Source organism: Dermacentor variabilis, chromosome 5 (genome assembly GCF_050947875.1).
Source record: "Dermacentor variabilis isolate Ectoservices chromosome 5, ASM5094787v1, whole genome shotgun sequence".
In the NCBI taxonomy this organism is placed as follows: domain Eukaryota; kingdom Metazoa; phylum Arthropoda; class Arachnida; order Ixodida; family Ixodidae; genus Dermacentor; species Dermacentor variabilis.
Genome location: NC_134572.1, coordinates 25,027,855 through 25,039,980, shown reverse-complemented (window position 1 = coordinate 25,039,980; position 12,126 = coordinate 25,027,855). Strand labels below are relative to the sequence as shown.

The 12,126-nt window shown below is 47.3% G+C and overlaps 1 protein-coding gene across 1 annotated transcript in view; it reads left to right on the top strand.

Annotated features, from left to right (window-relative positions):
* The window catches only part of Smu1 (Smu1 spliceosomal factor), a 36,105-nt gene that overhangs the window by 9,275 nt on the left and 14,704 nt on the right, over window positions 1–12,126 (top strand). The window contains exon 7 of the mRNA XM_075691983.1: window positions 5,657–5,784. Within this exon, the coding sequence (XP_075548098.1) occupies window positions 5,657–5,784 (128 nt within the window). The remainder of the gene's footprint in view (window positions 1–5,656; window positions 5,785–12,126) is intronic.

Here is a 12,126-nt window from a genome sequence, read left to right as displayed (position 1 = left end):
TCTTTTCTGTCAAGCAATAAGCTTAGGATCGAGACATTGCTGCTGAGGATCGGCCCATTGCACTTGTACACCTGGAAAGAGCATTGTTATTTCAGTTGGATTCTTTTGCACAGTTGCCCCCATCCCCTTTTGTTGCTCTTTTAATCAAGTGTGCCCTCACTGTCTGCTAACCCATGCCTCATGCTATTGAGAGGCTGGCTTTCTCGCACAGCTTAGCTGTCTAGGGGCTGAGTGTGCCTTACAGGTGAAACTTTGCCAGCAGCACGAAATTGTCACAAAATCAGAAAATATTCCACAAAATGAGACACATGTTCATAGATAGATACAAATTTTAGGAACTGGGCTTGCTCCCGCATAGTTATCAACATATTTTATTTGTTTCATATTTGTTCAAAACATAGTTTTCAAATCGAATACAAATTAAAAAATATATAATATTTGATGGTATTCAAAATTTTCGAATATTTGCACAGCTATAACATATACAGCTGAGCCCTCTTATAATGATCCCTATAACGAATGCTCGGTCATTGCGAACGAAGATAGCATGACAGTCATAATTTTCATGTATTCTATGGCAGCCCGTCTCGGAACAGGCATATCACAGCTCCAAGCTTGCCTAGAGCGAACGCAGAAGGCGCTGCTCTCCCTGCATCCCCACTGTTAAATACGCTTCTGAGCAGTGCATGACCTCCTAGATAACGTTCAAGCCTGCATCACATGAATAGCATTGTACAGGAAGGCTGATGCTCCCATTGAAAATTGTGCTGCTCAAAAAAGTCGATAATGACAAGCACCATCCATACCCCCCTTTGAATGTGCTGGCTATCAGCTTTCCAGCGCAATGTCACATCACGTGACATGCAGGCCTTAACTCAGATACGAACATTTGGGAAGTGACAGTTCGAAAGGCAGTTTGGAAGTGAAATGCATCAGATTCCTGCTTTTTCCCATCGCTTTTTAAGGCCCCTGCCTGGCTGCAGTTTGTCTCAGTTGTGTATGTGTCCAGCATGGCTAATTGTACTCCAGGCCCATCATCAATTGCCAAAGGGAAAGCAGGGGAAATTTCAACAAAAATTGAGATTGTAGACGCATTTGCTCACGGTGCAAAGAACAGTAATTTCTCGAAAAAATATGACTTGTAGAATTCCACAATTTTGATCATTATTGAAGAGAAGGAGAAGATCTTGACTTGGAAGAAAAATGCCGATCCTTTGACAAGGCAACATATGCCGACTTTAAAAAAGCCCTCCTTAAATGGTTTTCCAATGCTTGCTCATGTAATCTCCCCATCAGTGGACCGCCCATGCTCTCTAAGGTTAAGGACTTCGCTGTTCATTTGGACTTCACAGACTTCAATCTTGGAAATGGCTGGTTTGTCTTCAAATTGCTTTCAAAGCAATAGCTGGCGAGGCCGCCACAGTTAACATTAATGATGTTGATGCATGGCTTTGCGACAACGTGCTGACCATTGCAAGCTACGGTGAACAGGACATTTATAGTGAGGATGAAACCATGCTGTTCTTTCAAACGCTGCCAGAAAAGACAGGCATTTAAAGGCGACAAGTGTGCTGGCAGCAAGAAGAGCAAAGTCCGAGAGACTGTGCTTTTGTGCACGAACGTTGATGGAAGCAACCGACGACAGCCCATCGTGATAGGCAAGTCCAAGAAACCGTGAGACTTCATCAGTTACGTGCCAGTGCATTACTAGAATAACATAATAACCTGGCTGACGCAGTGCCTTTTTGCAGAGTGTCTACTAGTTGAATTTGACAGAGACATGGCTCAGCAAGACAGAAAGGTACTGCTCTTGCTGGATCACTGCTCAGCACTCCATGTTGAGCTCACGCTCTCCTCGGTGTCAGTGCTATTTTTGCCATTGAATGCCACATCTAAAATGCAGCTGTTAGGTATGGGCATTATTCGAGTGTTCAGAGTTTCTTATCACTGACACGTGATTGAGCGCATGCTGTTTGCAGTTGAGCACTCAGCTGCTAACCTCCCACTATGGGCGCCATTGTTTACGGCTGTGGAAATGATAAAGGGGGCCTGGAATGAGGTTACCACATGTTGCATCTGAAACTGTTTTTGCAAAGCAGGACTTGTCCGTGGAGCAGGAGTGGAGCTTGCAGGCTATGATGACCCACCTACAGATTTATGGCAGCACATAGTTTAAGCTCAGTCGAGCGCCACTGATGTCAGTTGGGATGAGTTCGTCGATGTGGACAACAAAGCCTATGCCGTGCTGTCATGCACGGATTAGGGCATCTTCTGTGAGGTGAAAGGCTTTGTTAGCAGCGAATCAGATGAAGAAAGTGAGGAGACTGCTGCGGAACCGATACATGTACCACCACCGCCTCTAGCTCGTTAACAGCGGTCGATTTATATCACCTCACTGAACCAGCCGGTCTACAGCAAAGCGCCTCGGTGATGTGCATTTTGCTGCTATGAAAAATCTCGATACCGTGATAATTGGTTCAGCATTAATGAAGTAAAGCAAGCTCACCGACTTCTTTGGAAAACAATAAACTTTTTACACATGCTTGGCTAAGATGAATGCATTCTGCCTGACCGTGGTGGTCATTATAAGTGGTTTCGACTGTACACATATCCAGATAGGTGCACTCGCTCTTCAATAATGCTGCATTGAAGCACTCTCTTTTTCTGCTGGCCTGCATGGCTTGGTTAGGGCACTTGATTAAGCCACAGATTTGGATCAGGTATTATGAAGTGCAGTTTTTTTGGCTGTAAGGCTACGTTCATGCTTGATCTCAAAGCAGGCAGAAGCAGCAGAAACTTTTAAAAATCTGCCCTCCTGGGCGGCAAAATGGGCAGGAAAACAGGCTCAGTCTTGGATCAGTCTTGGACCGATTTATCACCTCAGCGAAGCGGAAAGTCATTCCGCTTCTCCAGAAGCTGCAATAGCACGTAAACATCCAGCCGTAAAATTTAACATGGCACCAAAGGTGTCAGCTACGATGCTGATCAATGTGACCAAGAACCACCCTGTGCTCCTTGGCAAGAGTCATCGACTTTACAAGGACACATCTGTCAGCATTACCTACTTGCGATGGCATGACCGAACTTCTCGTGTTTTTGCAAAACCGGTTGAACCTGCCGCCGCTTCCAAGTTTTACGCTTCTTCCGTTGTTCATTGTCTATTTCCAGGAAGCAACTAGTAGCTAGAAGTATCAAAACTATTCCTTCTTCCTCTGCCATGGCAGATGAAAGTTGCAGACTATGCATTAAGTTGCGTGAAATTATCTTTTTTTAATGATGGATGGGTCAGTGAATAAACATACCGCTTAAAATTGGCGAATGCGACAGCGGTGGCTGCAGTGGTGGCGAAACAGATGTGAGCATCTGGGACGTGCGCAGAAAAGATTTTCTGCCCACTTTGGCCTTTCTGCCCGCTTGCTACTTCCCAAATGTGAACATAGCCTAAGAACATGCTCAGCAATGATACCAGCTGAATGGAACTCTGTGCTACAAATTCATGAGGCCATGTATAATGCAGTTACTTCTCAGTCACCAACTTGTACGTGACGGTTTTGTAGCATGTAGATTCAGAAGTGGTGGTCAGAGATGCCACCTAAAGCAATTTACTGGATAGTTTTTTTATGCATGTTTTGCATATTTGTACAGTACAAGAGACACTGTGACACATGGCATGTGTACATATTGTGCTTATTTTCATTTTGACATTGAGTACCCTGAAGCTTCTATGTGCCAAGACTGAGACGGAAGTTAGCATTTGTCAGGACACAGAACAAACATTAAATCAATCTAGAGTGGTTACTCACTCTCAGAATGCTCTGCATTTCTTCAGTATATGAGGATTGATTATTAGAGATGAAAATGATGGCATTTGTTCTCTTTCCTAATTTTTATATCAAACTGGGCCGTGTTGCATCTGGGTCGCAAGCCCCAAGGGTAGCGTTGGCCTGGTGGCCTGGGGCACAACTGGAAGCATCCAAAGGTCCTGGCAAAGCATGAGTCGACTGCTAACAGAACAACTTGTTTATTCTAGCATCGCAAAAGAGCGGCCGGTCAGGTCGACCGAAGTGGAGAGACGGGAGAGCACGTTACTCGACAGAAGAAATCGGAGCCTCTCTCTTGGCGTCCGGGGGCAGCTGCTTTTATACTCTCGGAGTCGAGGGCAAGAAGGAACGCCTCGTCAGAGGCGCACGTGACGGCGCCACGGACACGCTGAGAGACACGTTGGGACGAGTGTTGTGACGCATCTGCCGGGCTGGCGCTGGTCAGACCTCCTCGCTTCACACTTGGGGAGCTCCTCTCCCCGGCTGCCGCGCTTTGACAAGCGTGGGCACCAACATGCACACACACACACACACGCACACACGAAGACACGTGGCATTCAAACATGCCTGGACGCGCTTGGCGGGGAGGCGTTGCGGCAGCGCTGAACGGGCCGAAATGTCTGCCGCTTTGAACGAAGCCCCGGCGTCCGTTGCATCCGCGCCAGCTATACCGCGCGTCGTAGGCGAAACGTAACAGCCGTCTGCAGTCGTGATGACACCAAGAATTTTGTGGGACTTCTGCTCATGTGTGCCCTATGCACACACGAAACACTCACAAAAGGTCCCACTATGAGTGCTTGTCTATTTTTAAATAGTCTGTATTCTTGTTCTATCAACATACGACTAAGTACTAGTCCTTTCTACTTGCTGCCAAGATCTAAAGACATCATAAGAAGCTGATACAGAAATGACTTTGCCACCCATTCTTCTGTATTATGCCTTTTTCAGACATACCAAGCCTTCGGCCATATTAAGGCTGACATACCCTATTTGCTTTCTCAAATGTTTAACATACTGTATTACCCTTCGTATGCTTCTATAGTGCCCTTTTAAAATGTTCGCATATTGACCAGTTCCGCAGCTTTTCTATGTGGAGTTTGCAAGCATAGGTCATGCCCAAGGTTCACCAAGAAACTTTTGACTCCTTCATGCAGTGAGAACCTAAGACACATAAAATTAAAGTGACAAAAAAGAAACTTAGAAAATGGGTGTGAGCTGTGGCGTGGTGTCTATGGTAGTACAATGTGCCGGGAAAGATTGCCACTGCAAGGATTGCAATAACCTTTTACCAAGTATTTTCCGAATTCTTAAAATTTCGTCATAGTAAAACAACTGCAGTGATCTTGTATTGCCTATGAGATAATTGCATGTTTTTGGCTGGGTTGCATGTGCAATGTGTGGCATAACCTAACCTTGAAAACCATAATGTTGCCGTACTGCAGTCGTCAGCACTTGCTGTCGGGAATGCTGTAAATCTTATTTACAAGATGAGAATGCATTGCAAAAATATCTCTTGTTCCTCTGGATAAATCCAAATTTTCAGCAACAAGGCTCTGGCAGAGAGTGAGCTTTCCCAGAGAGATGCAATGGCATTCGTAAGCCAAGGCAACAATTTGCACAACAAGGCACGAGAAATGTTCCAAAAGCCATTGGTGACATTTAGCAATGTCATGTGTGGAGGCTGTCAACTAAATATCAGTTCACCAACATATTTGCTTTTTTACACTCCCACTGGGCACTTTAGGTAACTCGGGTTAGGTTACTGCATGCTAGTGATTTCTACTTGTGAGCTTTTGGGAAACAGATTGCATACAGCTGAATGCGTTGCTGCGCAGGTGTGGAAGATCCAGACGGGCCAGTGCCTGCGACGCTTTGAGCGTGCCCATTCCAAGGGTGTCACCTGCCTCAGCTTTTCTCGGGACAGCAGTCAGCTGCTCAGTGCCTCCTTCGATCAGACCATCAGGTGAGCACTGCACACCAGAGGCCTCAACGGGGATGACTAGTCCGCAGTCTTCTGACTTTGACAAAGGGAAATGTTGAGTCAAATAAGTGAAAAATATTATGCCTGAGATCTCGAAAAATTTTGCACATCCCATAGTTAGCACTTGAAACTTACAAAGAAGCACATGAAAAATCGCCGGTTTGCTTTTTATGAGCGTCAAGAACTGGTTGGTGTGCACGGAGTGAGAAACTTGCTTTTGAATTGCTGTTCGTGCGGCGACAACCACTGTCCGTTGTTTCACAGGCGACATACCAGAATCTTATAATGTGTGCCAGCTGGCTTGGTGCAGTTAGTACGTGAGAATCGGAGGCAAGAGTCACATGACAGAGTTTGAATGACAATGATGCTATGACCACGCCGGCAACACGAACATAAACGTATACCCAGCAGCTCAAGTTGGTATGCGCCGCCAGCCCCGCCGATGTAGGAAGCTAGATAGGCAGATAGACATACAGACAGACTGTCTGTCTGTCTGTCTCAAATTCCCTGAAATTCACAAAGAATGCTTCGCATGAAAAGACAGAAAAATAATTTCATCTTTTCAGTGTGCATAGCTGTGTCAGCTGTGCGTGGCCTCCGATATTTCAGCGGCCTACTGTGTAGCGTAGTCTATTGTGGCCTCTACGGGGTGCTGCGACAAACCCCTTTGCCAGCACAACACTCAACTTTTGGCTGAGGCTTAGCTTTCTTGACTTCTCCACTATGTACCTTCCAGCACGCTAGCGGAGACGAAAAGAGAGATAGCCAGGTATTGGTGCGATAACTGCAATTATTGTTGGGAAGGATTCAAAAATTTCTTCCGGCATGAGACTCATGAGACATTTAATGGTGACGTCATTGTATGATTAGTTAGAAAAGTGTTTTAGGGCCCCTTTAATCAACCCAGCAAACAACTGTGATGCACCAAATTGGCCTTGATGTTACATTCACCAGGTGCTATGCGCATCCCATAGGTTGCAGTGACACTGCAATCTGTGAATTGCGAATCCAAATACATTGTTTATCCAAATTGTGAACACTGTAAGGCACTACATAAAACCTCTTTAAACTGTACCCGCTTAAACGGTAGTTTCGTTTTAAAAGTAGTAAAGTTAAATCCCCAACTCTGCGGCCATTGAACATAATGTGTTTTGTATGCGCATAAACCGTACCAGCTTATCGCGTACGTGTCGGTTAAGACGTAGTGTTTCCACTTTTTGTCGCGCCACGGTGGTGCATCGTCTCCGCCGCGCGGCCCGGTAGACCAACAAGCCTCAGAGATCGGAACAACGGCCTCCAAGCATCGTGTGCGTTTGAACGTGAAGCCACATCAACATCAGCATCATTTCGGCGCCGTGCCAGAGAGCGTTGTGACGTCTTGCAAGCGAGGACTCGCGTCATGCCGAAGCTCGGATAAAAAAAGACACCGGGTGCTCAGCATAGAAAAAAAAAAGTTAGACATTGTTTGTGCTGTCGAAGTTGACACGAAGAAGTCGGCGCTGGCACGCGACAGGGATCTGCTGTTGACTACGGTGTGTGGCATTTGGAATGCGAAGAAGTTGCTCAGCAGCGCTGCTGCGACCGCGAAGAGATGTCGGCTACGAGGTTCGACTTTTCGCTATCGTTGCCTCTGTTGCTAATGTGTGAACTAGCTACAGTGATGAGGATGACACGGAAAGCGACAGCACGGGCGATTCAGGCCCGACAATGGCAGAAGCTGCGCGTTACGTCAGCCTCGTGAATGCAATCGTCGTGATGACAGCACCCTGCAATGAAAAAGGTGCACCGCGAATTCTGCAGCACTACCACGCGCGTGCACGGAGAATACGTAACACGAACGAGGAATCTGCCATGCGAGTGTTTGCCGAGAAGAGGGGGCTGGCACGCAGCTTCAGTAAGTTTGAGGCCGCTGTCGTCACTGCTAGGCCGCAGCGGCATCAATTGAAAATTACACTTTTGTCGCACGAAGTGAATAAATACTGCATGTTTTTTTACCCATTCATCGCACTCTCTCTGAATTCTGTGTTCCGCTTTTGACAGGTACCGTATTTACACGATTGTAAGTCTACTCGAATGTAACTCTACCCCCCCACATCGCGTGACAGGAAAAAAGAAAAAAGAGCATACCTGAGCGCGCATTCGATAACGAAAATTTATTAGTAGCTGACATGGTCACTGGACTACTCGTCTTCACTAGTGCTGCCATCGTCATCGCTGCTATGGTCCCACAGCATGTCGTCGTCCAGCGAAATTTCACATTTGGCAAACGACCGCACCATGATATCTTGTGGAACAGCAGCCCACGTCGAATGCACCCAACCACACGCAGCCGTCAGGGAGGCTCTTTTGATAGGTCCGGTTGGCATAATTTCGCCGTCTTGTGCCACCAGGCACTCGTTGTACTCACGGCGGAGCAGCTTCTAAAAAGACAAAGATCCGGACTTGTTTCATGACCATGTTGCACTTCACTGGCAGGGACCGATCACTCATTTCAGCGACGTACGCCACAAGCTTAGCCTACAGCTCCGGAAAGCGTCCAGACTTCGGCACGTGGGAAATTTTTCACTAGCTGTCGCAGGTGAAAATTTCGCTTCGCTGTGGTCGTCACTCTCGCACCACCCGTTTAGAAACATCGAACTTGCGGCCCGCTGCGCAGTGATTTGTTTCTTCGGCGTAAAGGATGGTAGCCCTCTTGAACGCTGCTGTGAACGAGTGCTGAATGATTAGTGGGCCTGGAGCACTCATGACGGCTGAGGAAGCATAGAAGTAGCATGTAGCCAGCAGTCAAGTGGAACGTGTCAAACCAATTCCGTTTGTCAAACAGAAAGCTAAGTGCAACAGGGAAAGAGAAACCTGCGAGCGGTGTCTACTCTTCCATGAACTACTGATACTCCCCGCCAGTGCCGCTGTTCTGAGGGTGCCGCCGCACATGGGAACAGCGGCCCTTCCATCAACTATAAACACCCCCCCCCATAAATGTTGCTTGCACTGTAAAGCTCTCAACAATGTTGAAAAACCCTTCCGAAAAGTGAACAAACACGCGGGATAGTGAAAAGCTACGGGTAGAGCCATAGAGCAAACATAAAATCGTAACTACGTTGTAGCTCCCGTTGGTCTCGCCTTTTTGGCGGTGCCATGTTTTGGTTTCGATTGTAAGTCAGCCCCTCCCCCCCCCCCCCACTTCAGATTTTCAAATCTAAAAAAAGTGGTTGACTTACAATCGTGTAAATACGGTAATGGGCGATCTCGTGCTATTTTGGTTAAATGGTACTACAGTTTAGTACATACTTTTTCCGAGCTCCGGCCAACTACAGTTTAACGACGAGGTTTCACTGTAGAAACACTTGCACATGTGTTTTTGCATTTGTCCTGCATATGCACGAGAACAGCAGAATCTGGTCTTGATTGCACACGTTGGTAGCATATCACTATATGATTACTTTCTTTCTGGTTCTTGGCCTGATACAAACAGCACATCCATTACTATAAGTGTTGTGCTAGCCTTTTTACAAGCCACTAGATTGTACACATGGCTTTAGAGATGCCACAACATGGTGGACTTCTATATGAAGTGGAAAACTAGTTATACATCCCCCGGTTTTGCGACGACCCGGGTTTTACGACGGATTAGCGCACTCCCGGCGAAGTCCTCATAGAAGTACTAATGCATTAAAAACCCCGGTTATCCGCCGCAATTTTACGCCTGACCCGCATTATACAACAACCTTCGCAAAGCGTGTGATGCAATGGCGGACGAAAGAAAAGTGCCACAGGTCTCTTTCATCGCTCCGTCTCTTTGCATGTGCAGCGCTTAACACCGCTCGACTGGTTCGCTCTGGCGCAGCTTTCTTCCCTGCCTCATCTCATTGTTCGTTTCTCTCTCCCCCACCAGCAGACGCCTGCTGTGCTGAAATAGCGTGTTTTCTTCTCCACAATCACTTTCTCCCTCTCTTCTGGGCGGCGGCTCCTCTCGTTGCGTTGGGGAAGAGTTTCTCTCCTTCCGGTTTCTCAGCAGCAGATTATCGGTAGCGCGGACAGGCCTAGGTTTATCGCACATGTTTTTCGTCGTAATCCTAGCGACAAGTGTTCAGCGGAGGTGTTGAGTTGTGTGGAGCGACGCGACACATGATGTCCTGAAAGCAGACAGTTCTGTCGCTCGGCGATAAGCTGAATGTTATCGAGGAAGTGGAAAAGCGGCATGGAGCTACGAAAGCCAGCATTGCCCAGGACCTTAAGATACCCAAATCTTCGCTTAAAACGATCCTGGCAAACAAAGCGGTGATATTGCAGAATGCCAATAAGTTCAGGCTCAAGCGGAAAGCGGAAAGAGAAGGACAGCATGAGAAGTTAGAAAAAACTTTTGTAAAGTGGTTGCATCAAGCATGGAGCTCTGCGATCAACGTTGACCGCGCCATTCTAAAAGAAAAGTCGGACCTTGTGGCATTGCGTCTGGGCATCGACGACTTTCAGGCATCGCACTGGTGGCTGGACCACTTTAAAAAACGAAACAGAGAAAGCACTTCCGTGGGCATTTCGATGGCGAACGAGTGGATGTAGTCGCTGCCAGAGATGATTGCTGCATACAAGCCCTGCGACGTTTTCAACGCCGATGAGAGCGGTATTCTTTACCATATGCAGCCCAAGCAAACCTGCAGCCGCTGGATGCCAGCATCATTAAGTGCGTCAAGCAAGGGTACCGGAAGCGGTTAGTGCAGCGTCGGCTGGCGGCTATGGACCGCAGTGAGTCGGAAAAAAAGATCACTGTGCTCGACGCCATGCACTTTATTGCCAGTTCGTAGAACGCAGTGTCGCGAAGCACAATTACTAACTCGTACAAGCACTGTGGCTTTAAGTGAGAGACTGCCTCCTCTGCTAGGGACGCAACAACCTCGATGCCACTCAAGGCTGATGCAGGCTTCGCCGATGACGATCTAGTGAGTTTAAACCTCACCGTGACCTTCGCCGAGTACGTGGAGGCCGACGACAACGTTGTGATCTGCAGCGAGGTGTCGCTGGATGACGCCATCAAGGAGGCTTTGCCTAGTGCCTACCACATTCGCTGACGTGCTATGGCACATAGACAGCATCTGGAACTTCCTCTGTTCACGTGACGCTGCAGAGGACCTCCTTTTGGACGTTGCCCAACTCGAGCGAAAGCCCTTGGTTCACGGATCAAACAAGGTCCAAAAGAAACTTCCTGACTTTTTTTAAGGTTCGCGCCAGCTGGTGGGAATTGCGGCAGTGGGCAGTAGAGTGCTGTAAAGGTTCGTTCGAATAAAGCATCATTGCTACCTGTACTGCATCATTAATTCTTATTGCATTTACTTTTTTGGTAATTTGGGCTTCCAAGCCCTGCAGAGTATGCTAGTAGTTTACATTGAAGTTCCTCATAAAGCCGTCGCACGAAATAAGTAGTATTCTTATAGGAATAATTTATGTTCAGATTTTATGATGCCCGCATTTTACGATGCTTTTTTGCGGTCCTGAGAAAGTCGTATAATCGGGGTTCCACTGTACGCACATCCTTCTTATTCATCATCACTCATGCAGGGTGTCTACCGACCGGGAAAACTGGGAAAACCGGGAATTCTCAGGGATCTTGAGAAGTATGGAAAAACTTGGGGAAGCGCAGGGAATTTGTGCCTCTATTAGGGAAAATTAGCTGTAATTTTATTGAAAGGGTCGAAAGTTGCGGTAATGCTGGCTTGAGTAACAGACAGGAATCGTAATGAATCGTCTTTGACATCCTGTCGTCGGCTGGAGGAGTTTCCAGTGCACAGTCAACGACCGACTTTCCGGGTGCCCGATAATTTGGACGGCTTCGCGGCACCACCACGTACCCCATAGAGTCAATGTATCAGAATGTTTGGAATTTCGGACGCAAGATCCCTTCACTGTCTGATTTTCCAGACTTTTTGCCGTGACCGCAGGTCCGAAACGGCATTAATCAAAGCCACCAATGCTGCCATTTTGATTACCTCGCCGCCTCGAACCGGCGCTTTCGCATGCAGATCCGCTGGCAGCTGTAGCCACCACTGCGGCAACGCTAGACCCAGCTGCTTCGACGTTCACTGTTAGCTCCTTGCAGTTGGGTGCTGTGTTTTTCATTGAAAGAATTCGCTGCTGTTAGCAACGGTACCAACTGCACCTTTGTGGCCCGCACGATTGGCTTAGAAGCTTGGAAAGCACGGTGCGTTGCATAATGCCAGTTCCTGAAAGTCAGCGTCGCCTCTTTACAGAAATGTTACTTGGTGAAGCATACGAAAATGTATCACAGTGAAGCATAACAAGAGTGGGAAGGGGCTATTGCCATGGGACACAGTA